Below are 24,539 nucleotides of genomic sequence, written 5' to 3'. Positions count from 1 at the left end.
GTGTCCCTGTCTCTGTGTGTGTTTTCTCTCACTGTAGATGAACAGGAGCTGCTGAATGTTCGAAGGCTGTGACAGACTTGGTGGAGATCAAACGGCTCTTAATGGATCAAGGACATTGACTCCACTCTCTGTGGAACACACACACACACACACACTCATCACAGTGGCTTCTGCAATAGCAATGGACTCATAGCTGTTGTTATTTGTCAATTTGAGATCAGCTGTTTATTCAAAGTAATGTCCTTGTGTGTTTGGCTGTGTGTAAAAGGAGGCTGTCTCCCTACTCCCTCCAGTTCCTTGTCTGTGTGTGTGCGTGTGTGTATGTATGTGTGTGTGTGCGTGTAGTAAACAGTAATCTCTTTCTGTAAATAACCAACCTATTAGGTACGCAGACAGAGCCAAGATCCATTTGCCACCAAGGAGCCAACCCAGGTGTGGTGTGTGTGATGTGTGTGTTTACTTGTGTGTGTGTGATGTGTGTGTTTACTTGTGTGTGTGATGTGTGTGTTTACTTGTGTGTGTTTACTTGTGTGTTTGGGGTTGTGTTTTTTCAAACACGCAGTGTTCCTATAAACTAGTCTGTTGTGGTGTGTGTGTGTTGAATCCGGTCTAGGGCGGTGGTGGTTGACGCTGGTGGTCTGTGGAAGATGGTGTTCTCAGTGCGTGTCCTCTAACAATGTGTGTGTGTGTGTGTTTCTTCCCTGCAGAATGCGGGAGCGAGGTCCTTGTGTCTGTGGAGTTGGTGTGTGGGGTCTACTGCTGTCCCTCTGTCTGGCCTCCCTCACCCACGCGCACAGGAGCCACACTGGTAGGTACCTCTAGAGAGAGAGAGAGACAGAGAGAGAGAGAGACAGAGAGAAAGAGAGAGAGAGAGAGAGAGAGAGAGAGAGAGAGAGAGAGAGAGAGAGACAGACAGACAGACAGACAGACACTCAGAAAAGGAGAGAGAATTGATAATGTGTTCATGCATTTATGTGTGTGTGCGGGGGAGGGGGGGGGATTGAGAATATACTGTACAGAGCTGTAAAAAGACAGATTGTTTTTTGTTAAGGTTGCATGTAGTCATGTTACATCTCCAGGATTTGTTCATGGCCCAGTGATCCCAGGTGATCCCAGGCACTGATGGAATGTTACAAGTTCCTCGTGTGTGTGTGTGTGTGTTGTGTATGTCTACAGTTTATGTATGTGTGTGTGTGTCTGTATGTGTGTACAGGTTTGTGGATGTATGTGTGTTTAGCTCCTCTACTAAGAAAGGGTTGAGGGAAGACAGAGAGAGGTTTGATAATGGAGGTGAGGGAGCAGAGATCCTCTTCATGTGATGCATTAGTGCTTCTCTCTCCTTCGCTCTCTCTTTCTCACTCTCACAGAGAGAGCTTGATGACCTTGATGGCAGCATGATGGATAGGCAGACGGAAACAATAGATCTAAAAGTACTAGTTTAGAGTACAGAAAACTGGTTTAGAGTAGATTTTCGTATTGAACGTAAGGGCTATTCAGTTCAGTTAGGTGTGCTATTCCATACAGTGGGGTGACACGGAATATCGAAGCAATTTATTTTAACTATGTAGTTTAGATTCAAGCTCATTAGTTATTGAATGAAGTGTGTGTGTGCTTGCATGTGTGTGTGTGTGTGTGTGTGTGTGTTGTAGTGCTCTTCTCTCAGGAGTGATTGATTGCAGGGTAAGGTGTAATCAGGGAGTTTTAGTGTTGTCCAATCCCAGCTCTTCTGAGAGGAGGCACACAGACAGGTAATCAGACAATTACAACACACACTCCCATAGGTCACCTCAAGGTGACAGCATGTTAACACACACATGCTCTCACACACTCATGCGGTTCACACACAGACACACAAACACGCAAACACACACGCATGCAAAATGCACATCTTTTTCACACGCGCACAAATACACAGGGACACACACACACAAACATATTCCCTCTCTCTCTCCCTTTCTGGCCCGCATGTAGAAAAGCACTTAGAGTCTCGCGTTAAGAGCTTTATAGATGCAAGGCAGTGACTGAAATCATTCAGTCCCTGCATTCCTAAAATGGGACCATTATTCATAATGACATCAGCAAAATGTCCTCCTCTCATTTCCTTTCCTCTCCTCTCCTCTCCTTTCCTCTCCTCTCCTCTCCTCTCCTTTCCTTTCCTTTCCTCTCCTCTCCTCTCCTCTCCTTTCCTTTCCTTTCCTTTCCTTTCCTCTCCTCTCCTCTCCTCTCCCTTCCTCTCCTCTCCTTTCCTCTCCTCTCCTCTCCTTTCCTTTCCTTTCCTTTCCTCTCCTCTCCTTTCCTTTCCTTTCCTGTCCTCTCCTTTCCTCTCCTCTCCTCTCCTCTCCTCTCCTCTCCTCTCCTCTCCTCTCCTTTCCTCTACTCTCCTCTCCTTTCCTCTCCTTTCCTCTCCTTTCCTTTCCTCTATCCCAACACAGCGCTCTACTGATGTTAGTGTTACTGTGTGTGTGTGTGTGTGTGTGTGTTCCTGCTGACGGCCCCAGAGCCAGGTGCTGACAGGACTGCTGTGGGGAGGGAAGCATGAACACTGCCTTCCTGTGTCTGTCCTGGTCTGTCCTGGTCTGTCCTGTGTCTGTCCTGGTCTGTCCTGGTCTGTCCTGGTCTGTCCTGGTCTGTTCTGGTCTGTCCTGGTCTGTCCTGGTCTGTTCTGGTCTGTCCTGGTCTGTCCTGGTCTGTCCTGGTCTGTCCTGGTCTGTTCTTGTGGCCCTGCGAGAGATGACCAGGAACATAGCTCATAGAACGGAATCAAAAAGATGCTTATCACCACAGCGCCGTTTCTGATTCGATGAGCGATCTTGTTTTCCCTCGCTTATCATCGTTTTTTCATTCTCTATGTGTCTCTCTCCGTCACACATCAGACTTTAATTAGTTCGAATTTATTTTCTATCTTTATTCTCAGTTTACTTTACGTGGCCTATACAAATGTATGGAATATGCTAGTATATATATGTATACATACAGTATATATGCACATATATATATATATATATATATATTGTTTGTGTTCTCAATGGCTCCCCCATATTAAAAAATACAAACAGAAACCTAAAGAGGGTACTATTATTATTAGTTAACATAACCCCAAACCAAACCCTTACAAGCATGGTGTAACTAACCCTGCTCGAGCAGGCAGGATGGGTGTCTGGGTTAGGAGTTTTCCCATGAAAGAGTAACAGGTGTTAGCTTCCCTGGTCTGAGTTTAGGAGTCTGTAGATCTTTGATGAGCACAGACAGTTCCAACATCTCACGGCTGCTCTAACAGTCAGACTGCACTATTGAATGAGAGACTTTAACACACCTATCAGACTCATTGATTGATCCGGTGGTCTATGGGGTGTGATACTGCTACATCTCCACTGATTACACCCTGCTATCACCTCACTAAGCAGTGATCTAGGGCTGTCTGGCTTGTCTGGACCTGGACACACACACACACACACATGGATACACCCACCCACCCACCCACCCACACACACACACACACATGGATACACATACGCACAGAAGCTCGCACATGCGCCTGTGCATACACACACAGCGGCCGCTGTGATGTGTAGAGCTGTCTCCTCTGCCTAGTACTCGCGGTCTACGCAGAGCAGCTCTCTGTACAGCTCACTCCATATGGCACGTGAAAAATTCAGAGCGAAAGAATTACACATGTGAAATGTTTTATGCCGACAAACACCCAGAGCCCACCCCAAGACTTCATCATTCATGGGTTGTGACGACTGTGAGTGCGTGTGTGTGTGTGGGGGGGGGGGGGGGGGGGGGGGGAGTGGTCATCACACTGAGCATAGTGTGGAGAGAGGTTGTGGGTTTTAAGTGCACATTGGGTCAATATTATTAAACGTTACTTGTACAGTTGCCTAATCTCACAATGTTTCTGTTGCAGCAGTGCTGGCTAAAGTATAACCATCTTCAATCTTAATTTGACAAGAGTGTGTCAATGTGACAACTTGCAGAAACCACTACAATAACTGAATACCAACAAGCTGTCATAAATTGCCTCAAAATGGGTCCACACCAAATTGTTGATGTGGAAATCCCCCCCCCCCCCAAAATTGTATTGTCTATCACATTTAAACAAGACAAAAACATGTCTTCGACATGAGCTCAAGGAAGTCAATTCTCACCCTTCAAGACACTCAAGAAAATTGTTAATTTGAGTTCTTGTTATTATGTGCTTCCACCTTTCCTCAACAATCTTCAACGGCCTTTCTCATGAGGCATATGTCTGTTCCAGTCGATCTATTTGTTTGTTGTAATGCTTGTTTTTTAGCCTCTGGCTCAGCAAAGAGTCTGACAACATGTTGACAAACTTTCACCATCTCATTTGCATACTGTGACCTTCTGCAATCAGCGTGTCCTTGCAAATGCATGTTTTAATTGTGTGTTTTAACCATGGTGTGCACTGTTTAATAAAGGCGTAGAGAATGTTTCTTAATAAGCGCCGCAGGTATGCTTGTCAAAGTGCTCTCTCTCTTTCTCGGTTTCTCTCCCTCCCATTTTTCTCTCTCTTTGTCTGGACATGTTGTTTTGTTTGAGACACATTCAGATGCAGAGCTATCCATCTGTCTCCATAAACACCAGACTCAAGGAGCCTAGACAGTGTTAGATGTCCCACCAAGGAGAGAAACAGGAAGCAGCATATGGCTGATGTGATGCTCAGGTTCTGTGTGAAGGACGACCCGAAACACATGCGCACACACCTTCTTACTGTGGATGTGTGCTCAGGTTCTGTGTGAAGGACAACCCGAAACACATGCGCACACACTGTTTACTGTGGATGTGTGCTCAGGTTTAATGGAGTCATGTACAGTTGGTGCCTCCACATGTGTCTTGTTATGGGTGTGTTCACACCAAGCAGCACAGTGCAGTCCCCACAGTGTTGTCTGTCAGTCTGGAACACGAGGAGGAAGTTATCATAGACGCCATGCTGCATTAGCTACTCCATGACCACAGATCTATATCCATACCAACCACGCTCTGACCATGTTGAATGTGTATTTACAGCATCAGCCATCTGCTGTGGGGTACAGAATGTGTGTGTGTTTGTGTGTGTGTGTGCGTGCGTGCGTGAGTGTGGTGTTCAATGGTGGCCACTGATTGTTCTCCCCTCTCTGCTAATTGAAGGGAATGGAGAGCTTCCTTTGGCTCTTCCCTCTGTAATGCCCTCATTAGGATCCTCTCATTGAGTTCATTAGCGCTAATCGTTAGCCGTTAGCTCCACGGCTCAACCCAGCCTGCAGCAGGTCTACTGGAGATGGTGCCCTCTGCTAGCATTAACATTAGCTAGTGCGTCCCCGTGACTGTTTAGATTGGGTACATCAGGCGGAACCACATTAAGGAGTTTCATCAAGGAAAAAGTTGTAAAACTGGAGTTCTCCAAACTCAACAAATGGAGAGATCCATGACAAATGGATGTTTTAAAGGATCTCTCAGTAAAATGTGTATCGCAAGCAAGTGAAGTTGCAGATCAACTGAAAGCTCAGCAAATGCTAGAAGTTGTCAAACTACTTGTGTGTCTTGAGGAACACTGTATTTCTGTACGTACGTGCGTTTGTGTACCAGTGTGCATGTGTGTGTGTGTGTTTGTGTACAAGTGTGCGTGTGTGTGTGTGTTTGAAAGAAGCAACGGATCAGCAAGCCACATAATTGAATTGAAGCAGCCCACAAACAAATGAACTATAGTGCATGGCTTTGTTCCCTCTTTCTCTCTTTCTCTCTCCCCCTCTCTCTCCCCTCTCTTTCTCCCCTCTCTCTCGCTCTCTCTCTCTCACTCACTCTCTCTCCCTCTCTCTTTATTTCACAGCTATTAAAGCAGGGAATTTCAATCAAGCATGGCTTTCTGCAAGGGCAGGGAAAAAAGATCCAACTCTACTTAATACATCCATCCTTTCTTCTCTCCACCTCTTTTCTCTCCAGGCCTCAGCCTTGGCTCTTTGTAGATTGCAATTTAATTTTCACCAGCAGAATTCAATAAAGTTATTTGCCTTGTGGTGTATACCTGGTTTTAGTATATATATATTTTTTAAGGTATTCTAACCATTCTCATAGCCCTTACCATGTAAGCGATGAATACATTCAGTGAATAAAGGAAACACCTGTTGGAGCAGGTCTTGCAAATCTAGCAGACATACTAGCCTCGACACAAAAGCTGCTTGTGCTTCACATGTTCAGCCACTAGGGGCGGTTGGAACTAGGCGTCCATAAAACAAGACCCAAAACATCCCACTATTCAACTAAATGTTGAAACGAAGATTACGGTTTTTGTGGTTTTATCGTAGGAAAGCCTTGTTAAGGGAGTCAGTTGGCTGAGCGGTGAGGGAGTCGGGCTAGTAATCTGAAGGTTGCCAGTTCGATTCCCGGTCATGCCAACTGACGTTGTGTCCTTGGGCAAGGCACTTCACCCTACTTGCCTCGGGGGAATGTCCCTGTACTTACTGTAAGTCGCTCTGGATAAGAGCGTCTGCTAAATGACTAAATGTAAATGTAATTTCACAGTACATCCAGCGTTGAAAACTGAGTCGTAGGCTTCAAATTCCAAAGTTGTACACAGAAACGTAACAGCGCTCTTCCCCTCAGCAACACAGTGGTATACTTTAGTTCATAAAGCCTTCAGGTTTACCCCAAAATGGAGCCTTTTTGGGGTAAACCTGGCCTTTGTAGTCCTCCTGTGTGTAATCTGCTTCCTGGGCTTCTGAGGGCTCCATTCCGTGAGCACAATCCCACTCCTCCACACAGGGGCTCCCAGCAGACATGCCCTTCTCTGAAACGCTGTGAATTATGGATAGAACATGCTTATCTCCTCCATAAAGGACAGCACGACATGACAGCACGACTCACGATTGGAATGCACGTTCCAGAAATTATTGTAAAAGGGGTTTTATTTTAGATCAGATGTGTGTAACTCTGCATTTGCATTTGTCCTCCTGTTGGTCCATTGGCCATGCCTTGCTGGTTTTAGGATTGAGACAAATTGACTCCTTTGGTTGTGCTTGATGCTCTCTTCAACTGGGTTGAGTTCCATGGAATATTCTAGAATGCTAAAATGTGTGATTTACCTATAAATCCAATGCTACATGTGAACTCTTGAGATATAACTTCCCACTGAGGTTTGTTGAAGGTAGCTTTACTGCATACACTGTGTGACCTTACTCTTTGTGCATTGTGTTTATTTGTGCCTGTGTGTGTATGTGAGGTGTGTGTGAGGTGTGTGTTTGTGTGTATGTGAGGTGTGTGTTTGTGTGTATGTGAGGTGTATGTGTGAGGTGTGTGTGAGGTGTGTGTGAGGTGTGTGTGAGGTGTGTGTGAGGTGTGTGTATGTGAGGTGTGTGTACTGTATAGAAGCTTCGGTATTCCAGACAGCCTCTCACTGAGGGGTTGCTCTTTACTTTACTGATGTGCTGTGATCAATGCTGATAGAGCACATGATGTGTGTGTGTGAGAGTGTGTGTGTGAAAGAGAGAGGGAAATGGAGAGGAGATGTGCTGTGTCTGCAGATCTTTCAGCAACCAGTCTCTTTGCATTCATTCTCTCCTTTCTCAGTGAGTTTCCCTCCCTCCCTCCCTCCCTCCCTCCCTCCCTCTCTCCCTCTCTGTTTCTCTCTCTCTCTCTCTCTCTGTTTCTCTCTCTCTCTCTCTCTCTCTCTCTCTCTCTCTCTCTCTCTCTCTCTCTCTCTCTCTCCCTCCCTCTTCCCGTCATCGCTTGAACTAAAACACAAAATAGTTCCTCTCCACACACACACACATATGCTTTGGCAGGGCAAGTTTCATCAGATTACCAGATGACCAGATTAGCGCAGCGCTTGGAATCGGAGATATGTTTTTGGGTGTTTGTGTGTGTACGTTTCTGTGCGTGAATGTGTATGTGCGGATGTGTGTGTGTGCCCCTGACCCCTAACGCCAGCTGTGAATCGACCATCACCATAAACCTTCAATCCGATTAGAGCTGGGACAGGTACAAACACACACTCTTTTTTACCACCAACAAAACACGTCGGTCACGTCTGAGCCGTGCGACACCATCACCCCACGGCCGCCCATATATGCTTTAATAGATTTTCTCTTTTCTTTTTAGTTTTTCTATAAAAAGACTACAGCAGGACCAGCAGTAATTTGACTGTCCTAATACTCTCAGAGTGCTAATCCTAGCAGGCCACAGCTGTAAATACTCTGTGGCCAGTATTAGAGCACAAATCACTCTATCCCCTACTGAGAGTTGTTTTTGAGAGGATTATTACAGACTTGTTTTAATTTCGTAGAGAGATATGCTGGAAATAGCCCTGTTACTAGGTTTGACATGGAAGTGTGGTGGTGGATGCTTGTCTGTGTGTGGACTTGTGTGTATGTGTGGGTATGTGTGTGAATGGGGCGTCAGGTGGCTGAGCGGTGAGGGAAGCAGGCTAGTAATCTGAAGGTTGCCAGTTCAATTCCCGGCTGTGCCAAATGACGTTGTGTCCTTGGGCAAGGCACTTCACCCTACTTGCTTTGGGGAGAATGTCCCTGTACTTACTGTAAGTCGCTCTGGATAAGAGCGTCTGCTAAATGACTAAATGTAAAATGTAAATGTAATGTGTGTGTAGTATTTCTATGAGTGTATGAGGCAGGAAGGATAACTGATTGACTGTAAAACCCTGACTTTTGTCATCAGGAGCCATAGCAACAATTACACCAAAACAACATATCACAAAACTTTTCACAGGAGAGAAGAGACAACACTTTAGACAACAGTTACCATTTTTGTTTCAGTGTTTCCGGCAATGGACATCAACAGAATTACTTTTATTGTGTTCTGAACAGATGGTGCCATGATCAGTAGTCTCATTTGAAGTGCGTGTTGAATGCAAGTCTAGACTGCAACCTAATGAGAGGTGTCTGGCCAGCTGAAGTCTCAACAAGCTTGTATATTGTGGGCTTTCATTGTGCTGTAGCCTTTTGTATGGGTACCTTTGCTCTCCCACAGAGGAGGATATCAAGAGAGATGATTCAATTTTTCCTCTCCTCCTTTTCTCCTCCTCACCGTCTCCGCCTCTCCTCCTCCCATCTCCTCCTCCCATCTCCTCTCCTCCCTTCTCCTCCTCTCCTCTCCTCCTTCTCTTCTTTTCCCTCCTCTCCTCTCCTCTCCTCCCATCTCCTTCTGTCCTCTCCTCTCCTCCTCCTCTCCTCTCCTCTCATTCCATCTCCTCCTCTCCTCTCCTCCTCCTCCCATCTCCTCCTCTCCTCTCCTCCCATGTCCTTCTCTCCTCTCCTCCTCCTCTCCTCTCCTCCCCTCTCCTCCCATCTCCTCCTCTCCTCTCCTCCTCCTCCCATCTCCTCCTCTCCTCTCCTCTCCTCCCTTCTCCTCCTCTCCTCTCCTCCTCTTCTTTTCCCTCCTCTCCTCTCCTCTCCTCCCATCTCCTTCTCTCCTCTCCTCTCCTCCTCTCCTCTCCTCCCATCTCCTTCTCTCCTCTCCTCTCCTTCCATCTCCTCCTCTCCTCTCCTCTCCTCCTCCTCCCATTTCCTCCTCTCCTCTCCTCCCATCTCATTCTCTCCTCTCCTGTCCTCTCCTCCCATCTCCTCCTCTCCTCCTCCTCTCCTCTCCTCCTCCTTCTTTCTGCCTCCCAGTGTCGAGCATGTCACGCTCGTCATACTCTTCCATCCTCCCTGCTTCCCCTCCCCTCCTTCCTCCCTCCCTTCACATATCTTCATTTCTGGTTCTGCTAGCAGCCTCTGAATCACCACTGGAGAGGGATGATGTGACTGATCTGTTTTACTCCGATAGTCAGGGCTTAATATCCAATCACAGAGCTTGTTAGATTGGACTGGAAAACAATGATTCTCTTCAGAAAATGAAGTCAGATCCGAGCTAGTGTTCAGCATCCCATAACAGAACTTGTTAGATAAGCAGTAATGTCGTTTGGCTGCACTGTTATGTTCGTAGTCTGTGCTACTGGTGTGTGTGTGTACGTGTATGTGTGTGCAGGGACTATCAGTCTCTTGGCTATCAGAGCATTGGCTAAGGTGAGTGATAGCAGGCTATCTATCAGCATCACTTGGGTGACAGCTCTACAACAGAGCCACATTAACACTACCCTGGCCCTGCTCAAGAATATATCACACACACACACACACACACACACACACAAACCATTGCCTGTTAAAGTGAAATACACCCAGGTTGAGTTTTTACGAGAGTGCATCCTCATTCCTGTGATGGGGAGGGTATTCAGAAGAATCAAGTTCTCAACAGCTCATCACTAGGCTGTATATCTCTTCTCCCCTCTCCCAATCCTCCTCTTCTCCTCCAATCCTCCTCCCCTCTTCTCTCCCAATCCTCCTCTCCCCCATTTCTCGTCTCATTTTCCCTTTTCCGCTCCTCTCCTCCCCTCCCCTCCCTTTTCCGCTCCTCTCCTCCCCTCCCCTCCCTTTTCCGCTCCTCTCCTCCCCTCCCCTCCCTTTTCCGCTCCTCTCCTCCCCTCCCCTCCCTTTTCCGCTCCTCTCCTCCCCTCCCCTCCCTTTTCCGCTCCTCTCCTCCCCTCCCCTCCCTTTTCCGCTCCTCTCCTCCCCTCCCCTCCCTTTTCCTCTCCTCTCTGCCCTCTCCCCTCCCTCCAGGATGAGGACAGCTCTCCCCCTCTTCTCTCTTCTCAGCCTACTGAGTGACAGGGAGAAGATTGAAGGAGGAGGCGTTGGAATGAGTTCCATCATTGTGCTTTTGTCTCTGAGGGGGTTCTGTGGGGGCTGTGGCCTGGCAAGAAAATAGGGAGACGGAAAGAGAGAGAGAGAAGAAGGGAGAAAAAGAGAGAGAGAGAGAGAGAGAGAGAGAGAGAGAGAGAGAGAGAGAGAAGGGAGAGAGAGAGAGAGAGCCAGAAGAGGGAGGGATAAGAAGCTCTTACTGCTCTGCTCACACAGAAGAATTTAGATTAGATCCCAAGAGGAGGATGCAGATTCATGGGTGACAAGCCTTACCTTTAGAGAGGAGAAAGGGGAGAGGGAGGAGGGAAGGTCCCAAAGAGGCAAAGACAGTGGCCTACGACAGCGGCAAATGCAAATGAAAGGTTCAACGTTTGAACATTAATGCTGTTCACACATACACACAAACACGTGCCCTCAATCTGCGCCAGGTTAATGGCTTCATTGGAATACTCCATTAATATTACTTGTCATATAAACTATTTATACCCAAATCATGGCACCCTAATATCCTCTAGTCCACAGTATGATTTAGTACACATGATGTGTGTCAAGCTGGGCGCTAGAAAAGTTGTTCCATCGGCCTTGTCTTCTGAGCTAATATGCCGTCTGATTCATGAGGACCAGATGACTATCACGCTTCTGCAGTAAAACTACGGCGTGAGAAGACACACACCTGGGCCTTGGAAGAGACTCACTCAACAGCACACACTAGATAGTAGGTAGGACTGGTAGATCTATGGAGCGTGTATGTGTATGTGTGTTTGTGTGTGTGTGTGTTTTTGTGTGTTTGTGTGTGTGACGGTCGTGCGGAGCCTATGGCACTTACAGAGATTGTTCACATTGAAAACCATTATCCTTAAACTGTTCTAGTGCACGGTTGTTAAAGTGGATGGCGACAAAGGAGGAAGGCACACATGCACCTACAGGACCGCACACACGTACACACACAATTTGTGCACAGACATGATCACTGAGCTGCAGAAAACAGATTACAGAACAGAACATAATAAGGTGTGCGTCATTCCCCCGCACACATACTTTCACACGCACATACACACCGCTTCTACGGATCGACCAATGACATCTCCAGGTCTGGAGTTGCAGTTTGTTTACATCACACCTTCATAGCGTTTTCATTCCGCTGCAGAGAGAAATAGCTAACCATTGTAAGTAGCCACCGGTAATGTGCGGGGATCCATTCTAACACGGCTGTGAGGAGGAGTTAGCGGCAGAATAGCATGTACCCGCTACAGTCTCTAGCTCTCTTTCCTCTCATCCCTTCCTTTCCTCCGACACCCCTCTGTCTTCCCTCCTTTCCTTCTCTCTCCTCCCACCTCTTCTCCATTCCCCTCTTCTCTTCTCTTTCCCCAGGGTGCTAATAACAGTGGGGAACATTAGTGTGTGAGAAAGATGCTGCAGGACCTGCCATTGATCAGTTCACAGAGGCACTGACACACACACACACACACACACAGCCTGGACCAGGTCTACCCTCCTCCTACCCTTGTGCACCCCCCCACACACACCATCCTCTCCGTCACACATGTGCCCAGAGCAAGAGAAAACAACAGAAACTCGGTTAATGACTCATAACAAACGGCTCCATCTTGGAGAGTAATGAAATCTAATTATGTGAACACACACACACTTGCACACACGCATGGGCACCCATAGACATATGTGTGCACAGGCACACAGGATTACAGGACAAACAGAGGGAAACACACACACACACAAACTTTCCCTCTCGTGTCTCTCCCATATTTGACATCCTCAGTGTACCTTCCTCATGGACTGGTTATGAGTTGTATCTCTGAACCTATGTCTTCTTTGTGTGTTAGTGTGTGTGTGTATGTGTGTGTGTGTGTGTGTGTGTGTATGTGTGTGTTTGTGTGTGTATGTGTGTGTTTGTGTGTGTGTGTGTCAGAATGTGTTCTCTCTGGTCCTGGCTCCACTGGATGACATGTGAAAGAAGCCTCCCGCAGGGTGAAGATAGGCCATTTCCTCTGTGACAGCTACAACACACACACACACACACACACACCAGACACACACACAGTTATGCACACTTACACAGACCCTCCCTGTAGCTCTCCACAGCGCTGACAGCCTGTCTGTCTGTCTGTCTGTCTGTCTGTCATCTTCAGACAGACCATCATCCTCTCTAATGGGGTTAACAGCTACTGCTGGGCTGAGTGGCAGGGTAACAAGTCCCAGTCATTTAGTACCAGGGGGAAGAGGGGATGGGGGAGAGATGGAGAGAGAGAGAGAGAGAGAGAGAGAGACAGAGAGACAGAGAGACAGAGACAGAGAGCACTAAGGCAAGAGACTGAGCCCGAGACAGAGAAGGATAGAAACTGGAGGAGATTGAAAAGGAAAAAGAAAAAAATGGGTCTGTTCCTCTGATCTCAGGCCTGTGATTGAGGATAATGACTTGTCATCCCCCCCTGAGCTGGCTGTTCTTAGACTGAAAGGCAGACTTGAAGAGGGGTAAAAAGTGGGGTTGAGAAGATGGGTTGTTATGTGTGAAATTATATAAGAATAGAGGGAGTAAGGAGGAAAGAGGGGCGGGGAGGTGATGAAGAGAGGAGGAGAGCAGAGATGAAATGAGGGGAAAGAGGAGAGAAGAAGAGAGAGTAGAGGAGAGGGTCATATAAAAGTTTGCGCCGGAGCTAGCTCACCCAGCAGGGGCGAACTGAGTGCTTTCTTGCTCATGCGGCGCCACCATCCCTCTTCACACTGACTGCACCTAGCGTATGAATGCATGCAGTCCCCCGTGTGTGTGTGTGTGTGTGTGTGTGAGGGAGAGGGAGGCCTAATTGAACTTCATTGGAGGTTACTGCCCTCCACTCAGAGTGAGCCTCAGTCTGGATGGTCACAACAAAGAGAGCTTCTCCTCAACAGTCTCACTGACGCCTTCATTTGGCCCATACATACATGTACACACACACACACACACACGCATACTGTCCACTCACAAACACACACAATTTACATATTACTATATACTTCCGTGACTCCTAACCTGGCAACAATCCCCAAACACACACACACACCAAGAACTCATTCAGCGTATGTGGCATAGACCTCACAAAAGCCATTTAGTGTAATCTATTACCCGCAAACACTTAGTATTAATACTATATGTCATCAATCGTCAGTGAACATGTGCAGTACATGGATGTCGGAAGATTCTGTTCTTTGTTTGCCCCAGGGCTCTGCTCCGCTCTGCCTAATGCTGAGACAATTACCTCCACAGGTTCTGGGGTTCACACTAGAGAGTGTGTGTGGGGGGGGGGGGGGGCGGGGGGGTGAAAAGAGACAAAGAGCTTGTGAGAGAGAGACGTAGACAGAAAGAGAGAGAGAGGGTAGATGTGTACATGTCTGATGTGTGTACATTGAACTGTATGTGCAACTGTGTGTGTGTGTGAGAGCTAGAGAGAGAGAGAGAGAGAGAGAGAGAGAGAGAGAGAGAGAGAGAGAGAGAGAGAGAGTTGTAGAATAGAGCTGTTTGAATGGGCCTCAGTTGAGATATTAATTGGACTGAGAACAGCCAATTGTTCCTTTGTGTTTTTCTCATTAACTGAGCAAATGAGGAACTTTTCAAATCTCTGTTTGTCAGACATATTCATACGCGCATTTCAAATTCTTCTCTTCTCACTTTTAAATATCCTTTCAAGCTGGGAGCCCAGTCATTGTTTCTCTATTTCCTTTTCTTTTCCATGTGTTTGGCCTCTTTGTGGCTCTGTGGGCCTTTCATAATGGTCATTTGAGATGGTTCCAGAAACTGTGCGACATTCTCTCCAAACACATTTCTGAGTCCTCGGTTTGACCTTTAGGGCAGTGAAGTGGATGAGGGCACACACATGCTTCAAACACACGCTCAATCATACCATTTTGCTTTGCCCTTGACGTATCGTGTTTACTGGCGATGAAAGGCATACATAAAAGTGTGTGTGTTGATATCACAGGTCTTCACATGTAGAACGACATGTTCTGGTTCAAACACACAGTCCCCTGGCGTGTCTCTCTGTGGAGAATACTACCCTGCAGACTGCACTCATGTTGAATTAACAAAGCTGTATAACAGACATTTACACTGTGTGTGAAGTTTTTAACTGACGTTTAGGCTGCTTAAGAAGTCTGATAACATGACAGCTTCCAGCTCAGAAGTGTGCACTTAACGGTTCAAGATGAATGAGTGAGTGCTAAAATTGCCATGCTAAAAACGTACGCCCCTGTGCATGTGTGTATGTGCTCGAAATGGATAATAGGCACGCACGATCATGAGTGTAACCTCTGTCTCCCTCCCTCTCTCTGTCCCCCCCCCCCACCCCACCCCCTCCAACCCCAGTCCATGTGAAGGCGGGGACGTGTGAGGTCATAGCGGCCCACCGCTGCTGTAACAAGAACAAGATCGAGGAGCGCTCCCAGACCGTCAAGTGTTCCTGCTTCCCTGGCCAGGTCGCCGGGACAACCAGAGCCATGCCCTCCTGCGTCGACGGTAGGCGTGTGTGAGAGTGTGTGTGTGTGTGTGTTTAGCCATCTTATCAAGGTTCGGCCCTTACAGAATCCTATGAAATCCGTAAATAGAACGCTTTAGAAGCTGACATGAGGAACAGACTGTAGATGTGAGTAGAGGAGAGTGGAGGCCCTCCGAGGTGTCTGATGCTGCGTGGTCAAACGTCCCTGACGCCATCTTTGACAGCGTGTGATGCCGAATGTGTTGTGTGTCGCGGTCTTAAGGGACAGCTTAGGCAGTGGGTTACAGCACTGTGGGAAGGACACACACATGACCAGTGGGTTACAGCACTGTGGGAAGGACACACACATGACCAGTGGGTTACAGCACTGTGGGAAGGACACACACATGACCAGTGGGTTACAGCACTGTGGGAAGGACACACACATGACCAGTGGGTTACAGCACTGTGGGAAGGACACACACATGACCAGTGGGTTACAGCACTGTGGGAAGGACACACACATGACCAGTGGGTTACAGCACTGTGGGAAGGACACACACATGACCAGTGGGTTACAGCACTGTGGGAAGGACACACACATGACCAGTGGGTTACAGCACTGTGGGAAGGACACACACATGACGACAGACTTGCGCTGCGCACAGACACACACACAAACACACACAAACGCACACAGACGCACGCTTGCTCTAACTCCCGCTGTGTTGTCTTTTGTCATGGTTATTCCTCTCTGCTTGTGTCTCCATCGCCATCTCCCTCCCCCCCCACACCCCCCCCCCCCCCGCAGCCTCCATCGTGGTCCAGAAGTGGTGGTGTCAGATGGAACCGTGTATGGAGGGCGAGGAGTGTAAGGTGCTCCCAGACCTCACCGGCTGGAGCTGCAGCACGGGAAACAAGGTCAAGACCACCAAGGTGGGGGCACACTCCACACACGCACACACACACACACATATCCACACACACACACATATCCACACACACACACATATCCACACACACACACACACACACACATATCCACACACACACACACACACACACATATATCCACACACACACACACATACCCACACACATACCCACATCCACACACACACACACATCCACACACATACCCACATATCCACACACACACACATATCCACACACACACATATCCACACACACACACACATATCCACACACACACACATATCCACACACATACCCACATCCACACACACACACACATATCCACACACACACACACATATCCACACACACACACACATATCCACACACACACACATATCCACACACATACCCACATCCACACACACACACACATATCCACACACACACACATATCCACACACATACCCACATATCCACACACACACACACATATCCACACACACACACATATCCACACACATACCCACATCCACACACACACACACATATCCACACACACACACACATATCCACACACATACCCACATATCCACACACACACACACATATCCACACACACACACATATCCACACACATACCCACATCCACACACATACACACATATCCACACACACACACATATCCACACACATACCCACATCCACACACATACCCACATATCCACACACACACACACATATCCACACACACACACATATCCACACACACACACATATCCACACACATACCCACATCCACACACACACACACATATCCACACACACACACATATCCACACACATACCCACATATCCACACACACACACACATATCCACACACACACACATATCCACACACATACCCACATCCACACACACACACACATATCCACACACACACACATATCCACACACATACCCACATATCCACACACACACACACATATCCACACACACACACATATCCACACACATACCCACATCCACACACACACACACATATCCACACACACACACATACCCACACACATACCCACATCCACACACATACCCACATATCCACACACACACACACATATCCACACACACACACACATATCCACACACACACACATATCCACACACATACCCACATCCACACACACACACACATATCCACACACACACACACACATATCCACACACATACCCACATTTCCACACACACACACACATATCCACACACACACACATATCCACACACATACCCACATCCACACACATACCCACATATCCACACACACACACACATATCCACACACATACCCACATCCACACACACACACACATATCCACACACATACCCACATCCACACACATACCCACATATCCACACACACACACATATCCACACACATACCCACATCCACACACATACCCACATATCCACACACACACACACACATATCCACACACATACCCACATCCACACACATACCCACATCCACACACATACCCACATCCACACACATACCCACATCCACACACATACCCACATCCACAAACATACCCACATCCACAAACATACCCACATCCACACACATACCCACATCCACAAACATACCCACATCCACACACATACCCACATCCACACACATACCCACATCCACACACATACCCACATCCACAAACATACCCACATCCACACACGTACCCACATCCACACACGTCCACACACACAGATACTCTCACTCTCTCAGTGTATCTGAGCTCTACTGCTGTCTCACTCGTCTCTTCGACCCACTTGCTCTCTCTTGCCGTTCCACACACACAGTGGTACATATATCCTCCCACAGACACACACACACACACGGATACACTTTGTGCACACGGGCACACACGTACAGAGACCCACCACTGTGTGTGTGACCCACTTCCCTTCTGGATCCCGACATGTCTTTATCTCTCTCTCTCTCTCTCTCTCTCTCTCTCTCTCTCTCCCTCTCTCCCCCTCTTTTTCCTTCCTTTCCCACCCCTGTCCCACCTCTCTCTCCCCAGCTCTCTCACTCTCCTTTTCTCCCCCCTATCTCTCTTCTTCCTCTCTTTCCCCAGCTCTCCCCCCTCCCCCCCGTCTCGCTTCCTCTTCCCCCAGCTCTCCCTCTCTCTCTGTCTTTCCCTTTCCCTCCCTCTCTCTGTGTCTCCTCTTCCTCCTCCTCCTCCTGCCCATCTTGGCTCAGACATCAGACGTTCTGGGTGGCAGTAGCAGGAAACCAGGCAGAGCAGCAACATCACAAACAACAACTACGGAGACACAAAGACACAAACACTGCAGCATTAACCCTGCAGCCTTCCTGTCTGCCTGCACACACACACACACACACACACGAAAATATCTGGTACCCATACCAACAGTAACAGTAATTGGTGTTATGCTGTTTTCATGCCCTGCTTGGCCCGTGTGTGTGTGTGTGTGTGCGGGATCGTCTCTCTGGCTGTCTGTGGTTTTCTTTCTCTGTGTGTGTGTGTGTGTGTGTTGGCCACTTTGGCTACTTTACGTCCCTCCTTGACCTTTGACCTGAGAAAGCCTGCAGCTGTCGGTCACAGCAGAGAGTGTGTGTGCCTCTCCACAGAGTATCTCTGTCTACTTCTCTCTCTCCCTCTTCTCTCTCTTTCTGGCTGCATAATTTAAGGCCAGGTTCTCCCCTTTGTTTTCAAGATTAATTATTTATGAGGGGCCTGGACTAGAGCAGGAGAGCCATGTTCTGCACTCTCTCTCTCTCTCTCTCTCTCTCTCTCTCTCTCTCTCTCTCTCTCTCTCTCTCTCTCTCTCTCTCTCTCTCTCTCTCTCTCTCTCTCTAGCTCTCACACACACACACAGTTGCACATACAGTTCAATGTACACGCATCAGACATGTACATATCTTGTCAAACCAACTGAGAAACAGACATACACACATACCACACATGAGCACATACAGCAGACTGGGCACACAATCAAACATAAACAACGGCACACCACACCACACAGCACACACAAACCATGCAGACGTCACATACATCATGATAACACACCACACACCCTACACACACACTGAGATGATTTGGGATTCCTCTCTTCTTCTCTTCCTTCCACCGATCCCCCCCCCCACGTGCGCAGAGAGGTTGCAACGCTACACCTCCGCCCTTCACCTTTCTATCTCCTCATCCCTCTATCCTCCACTCCTCCTCTTTCATCCTCTCTTCTCATAGTGCTCAGGCCCAATTAAATTTTGATCAGACTGGTCTGGAATGCTAAGAGGGGGTATCTGATCCAAGAGAGAGAGAGAGAGAGAGAGAGAGAGAGAGAGAGAGAGAGAGAGAGAGAGAGAGAGAGAGAGAGAGAGAGAGAGAGAGAGAGAGAGAGAGAGAGAGAGAGAGAGAGAGAGAGAAAGAGGAACCTCTCATCAGTTTGTAAATAAAGATTAGTAGCGGTCATCTTGCTAAAACATTCAGTTTCATCATCATCATTCTCATCCCTGATTCCCCTTGAGTCAGAAAAAGAAACCGGTTTCAGCCAGACAACATTTTATTATCGACTCTGCTGTTCAGCTTTGAGGAGAACACAAATATTTGCTGTCTATTGTATCCAGGTCTTTGAGTGATGATGTGTGTGTATCCGATGTGTGGATGTACGCGAGTGTTTGTCATGGCGTCCTGATAATGAAAAGTGTTTTTTATTTTTCCTTTGGTGGCGTGGTCTGAGGTCAAGATGCGATGGCGTCTGGATCAATAGCATCGAGCGCTCTCTTATAGTCCCATTAAGGCCAGCTCGTAAATTGAAATTGACGATGGAGTGAAGGAGAAAGACGAAGAGGTGGGAGGGGAGAGAAAGAGAGACAGAGAGAGAACAGATAAGAGATGGAGAGAGAGAGAGAGGCGGACCCAGTTGGAGGGAAAAGGAGAGCCCTCAGGAGGAAGAGCTTGTGGAGATGCGTTTACAAAAGCCCCGAATGAATTTGAGAGAGAGAGGAGCGAGAGAGGGGAGGATTGGAAGGAAAAATAAATGAGGGAGAATGGGATGGTTAGCTGAGAGGAACACAGAGCAAACGGAGGAAGATCTCTCTGCCCTTCACTGGAAATGAATATGGAGAAAAGGAGGAGAGGAGAGACAGAGTTTTTTAGAGGAGAGGAGGAGAGTGGAGACACAGGGTCCGTTAGGAGTAGACAGGTGTCGCAATGTCGCCAAACCACAGACGCGCACAGACACAAAGTAAGGCAAAATGACATTTTGTTACATACGCGACGTTATAACAGTGTGTGTATGAATGCACCTGTGTGTGTTATTTGCTGTTTACGTCAGATTATTGGATGTGGCAGACAGAACCATGCTGCCCCAGTGCCTGTGTACAGCCTGTCTTCACAGCCATGCCCTGCGTCCTGGCAGCTGAGGAGCACAAGTGTGCAGTGGCCCCAACACTGCCTACATGTCCTTTTGATGTTGATTGTTTTAATGGTTAGGGTTTCGGGTTAGGAAGGAGGAAAGCTCATCTTTGCTCAAGGCTTTAGATTTGACAATTTCACAGTGTCAGACACACTTGCTCCATTCTGTGACTTTCCATTGACTTAGAGTTGGGATCTGTATGTGTGTGTGTTTGTGCAAAATGTGTGTGTTGCGTGTGTGCTTAGTGAAAAAGTAAAGCTACCTTTTGGCGATGCAGGCAAAGCCAGGGTCAACTACAGGGTCTCCAAACACCAGAAAGGACTTCTGCGGTGAAACTGAGCTGGCACAGAAGCAGGCACCTAGAGCAACCTCACTAAACAGGTGATGGAGATGAGATGCCCACAAGGAATACAGAAAGTGATGCTGTGACAAAGGGAAAAATTGCCCACAGCCATTTGAACAAGGCCAACCAATGGCACATATAAACAGGCCTGAGGATGGACACCTGAGGGGTCTCTGATAGGCCCTACCTCCCAAACGGGCACAGATCTAGCCGCACCCGTGTTAGCATACTGCGCTGGCTCCAAGTCAGCTTCTTTGATCAGGCACTGAGGTAAACGCCAAGAGCCAGGGAGATCGGGCACAGACGGGGACGCCCGAGCCCTCAGGTGGTGGGCATAGAGGGGTCCTGCTGGCGGGTGGTCTCCAGGTCCAGCTGGGGTCCTCTCCGGGTGACGCCTGTCCCTTGCAGCTATCACCTGGCGCCAAATCCTGGCTTGGCCGAGGTCCCCGGCTGGCTCCCTGGCACTGTGAGCGAGGGATATGAAAGGAGAGAAGGGAGAGACAGATTGAGGGAGGACAGAGTGTGAATAGAATGATGGGACCAAGCACTGAATAATATGGTCATTTCACTGTGTACCAACACTGTTTTGTGGACAAGAAAACAGCACGGTGCAGCATCACAGTCATCACAATCGATGCCGCACCGTGAGCGAGCGAGCAGTAGCTAAAGGAGAGAGGGAGGGACGGACGGACGGAGTGGTGTGTGTGATTAGAGCACTTGTCTGGACAAAGAGACAAAATGATGTGGCGCGCGGCCAGGGCGCTGAAAGCAAGGCATCGTGGGCCGGCTGCCATGACTCAAGCTGGGTCTTGTTTATTCTCGTGCCAGAGGAAAGAACCCTGCAGATTGTGGGGCCACCCATTCCCCTGTACCATGCTGGGCCGCACCACAGCTTGCTGGGTATCGGCATATCATACTATCATACCATAACTGTATCACACCATGTCGGTCATGTTGACACTAGTAGCTGTATAGCTACGAGAAATGCTATGCAGTGCCCCTTCTCTATACTGTAACCTCCTGTCCATGTTTTAACCCCCCTGTCTTGTTTCTCAGGTGACCCGATAGTCCCGCCCATCCCTGTTGGGGGAAGGACAGGGGGAGGAGTCAGAGGAGGGGGGCGGAGATATATGCAGCACAATGGACCTATCAGAAGAAAGGATATGCACTCATCTGGAGTTCATTTGGAATAAACCTATGGTGGCTACATTGAAACAACTCTGACCAGGGAGCTGTGTACAAGCCAAGACTATTAACACCACAGAACCCACAATCCTTTACTTCACAGGACTACAGAACCCACTAACCTTTGGATTAGAGAAATACATAGCCCAGTAACCTTGGGATTAGAGGACTGCAATCCCACCTACCTGCTTATGTACCTTTGTCAACTGGTTATTTGTGTTCAATATACGTACTGGATTTTGGATTAGAGATTCTCTTCATCTTGCATTCATCATAGCCACAACAGACAGGAGGAAGGTGTAAAGAGACGCAACAAAAATGGCAGCCCCAATATGTCAAAATGGCGCTCAGAACTCTGGTATAACATGACCTGAAGTTGTTGGCTTGGCTCCCCGTGTTCTTGAAAATATTTCACCTGGTGTATCTTACTGCTTACTAAAAAAAAATATTTTGACAGAATATGACCCTCCTACTACTTTTTAGAACAATAAAACAATGCAAAATGGCTGCCATTTTGTCAATTGACCCCCGGTAGATGATTTAGGTTTTGTTTTAATGGACACACTTCTGAGGGGAGATGTCAAAGAATATGAATTAAAGAAGCTGAAGAAAAATGAATACCAAGTAGATGTTGCGGTATATTAAAACATGTAAACGTGTAAAAAACAAACAACAACCTGGTACACAAAACCAATTGGGCTGCAGTAAATTGAAGCTCTTAGGTTTTAATATCTGTGTTTTTCAAAGCCTGTTAACTGCTATTGAGTAAACGTGTCAGTATTATATGAAATGAATAAAAACAATTTCAAAAGAAAGTAGGGTATCAGAAGAATATAATACAGTTATTTCATGTTAATATTTGTATCTTTACAAATGTACCGTATATATCTCTTCAACATGTGTTCTAATGTCGAAAACAACAATATTCATCTCATAAATGCTCATCCCATCCTAACAGAGTGCTTGGCTTGAGCCATACTAATCAGCCTCATAGGCAAAGTTACAGTAAGAGCAGTCAACTGAATTATTACTGGATCAAACCAAATCATGTTTGTACAGAACATTTCATACAGAATGAGTTAGAAAGGTATGTGTTTGTTTGACGGTATTGAACTTTTCCTGACACTCGACCTATTGTGAAAGAGAGATAGAGATATGTAGAGACAGGGGAGAGAGAGGGAGAGAGAGAGTCCCTCTGAAAGGTTACGTCATATTAATATGGCTCTCTGTCAGAACAATCTTGTGAAACTGCTTCAGCCTTGACCAGACATCTGTCTGCAGACCAGAGGGGGTTTATACAACTCCTACTGTACAATGACACACACATGCCCTCAGCACGTAGAAAACCACCAAACCTTGAAAATGGGTGCCACTAAATAAGGGACTTTAACAGTTGCTATATTTTATATATTTGACTCCACCGTACCTGGCCGAGTCCTGTTCTGCTCCGATCACGCTCCACCCTCTGAACATCCCATTCTGACAGGAGACTAGAAACTCCACTTCTTCAACACCCAGGAGACTCTCCTGGCCTGTCACTCCAATCATATACAGTTAGATGTAGATTTTGATGGTTTAAATATAGAGCCATATGGAGATATGGAGAAGGTGTGTGGGGGGGGGAGGTGAAACAGCACGGATAAAAGCAGGAAGGAGGGAAGCACAGGAAGCAGGCTTGTCAACTTGTCTTGGGACGGAGCATAGACGAGTGCGCTGGGAAAAATGCTTCTGTTGATCTTTTCTCTCTCTCTCTCTCTCTCTCTCTCTCTCTCTCTCTCTCTCTCTCTCTCTCTCTCTCTCTCTCTTTCTCTTTTACATACACTCACACACACACACGTCTACCTTACCTTAGAGGGAGATATCAACATAGCAACTAACAATGGAGAAAAGGAGTGATGCGTTCTACTCGAGTAGAAGGCTTGGGTTGTATATCTCTCCTCCACACACCCTCTGGCTTTAAAGCTAAACATCAGCCCACACACTCTCACAGCAACAAACTCACATACACACTCTCACGTCACAGACACACACTCACAGACACACACACACACACAGTCACAGATACACTCTCATAGACACACACTCACAGACACACACACACACACACACACACAGTCACAGACACACTCTCATAGACAAACTGTCCCAGACACACGAACACACTCACAGTGTGTGTTGTGCTGTATGCATTAAAGCAGCCTTTCTCTAAAACGCTTTTCTGATTTGGTTAATCTCCCGGTGTATCCTCACTTGGGGGCTAAGGCCTTTCATTGAGCTGTGTGTGTGTGTGTATGCATGTATGTGTGTATGTGTGTGTGTGTGCGTGCGTGTGTGTGTGTGTGTGTGTGTGTATGTGTGTGTGTGTGTATGTGTGTGTGTGTGTGTGAGTGTTCAGTGGCCTGGGCTCTCTCTGAGCCTCAGCGCGCCATTAGTGCATGTCATTAAAAGATTACAGAAATAAACCCACAAACGGATTCATCGACACAAACGTGAGGGAATGAGA

General features: G+C 47.4%; 1 protein-coding gene across 1 annotated transcript; it reads left to right on the top strand.

Moving 5' to 3' along the window:
• Nucleotides 1–696: 696 nt before the first annotated feature.
• On the top strand, nt 697–23,385 carry LOC134016675 (chemokine-like protein TAFA-2). Its single transcript, XM_062456012.1, has 4 exons — nt 697–808; nt 15,043–15,192; nt 15,963–16,087; nt 21,908–23,385. The coding sequence occupies exons 1-4, from the start codon at nt 709–711 to the stop codon at nt 21,917–21,919; spliced, it is 387 nt and encodes a 128-aa protein (XP_062311996.1). The 5' UTR covers nt 697–708; the 3' UTR covers nt 21,920–23,385.
• The last annotated feature ends 1,154 nt before the right edge of the window (nt 23,386–24,539 follow it).

Source organism: Osmerus eperlanus, unplaced genomic scaffold, assembly GCF_963692335.1.
Source record: "Osmerus eperlanus unplaced genomic scaffold, fOsmEpe2.1 SCAFFOLD_118, whole genome shotgun sequence".
NCBI lineage: Eukaryota > Metazoa > Chordata > Actinopteri > Osmeriformes > Osmeridae > Osmerus > Osmerus eperlanus.
The sequence above is the reverse complement of the archived record's forward strand: the minus strand, read 5'-3'. Positions and strand labels throughout refer to the sequence as shown.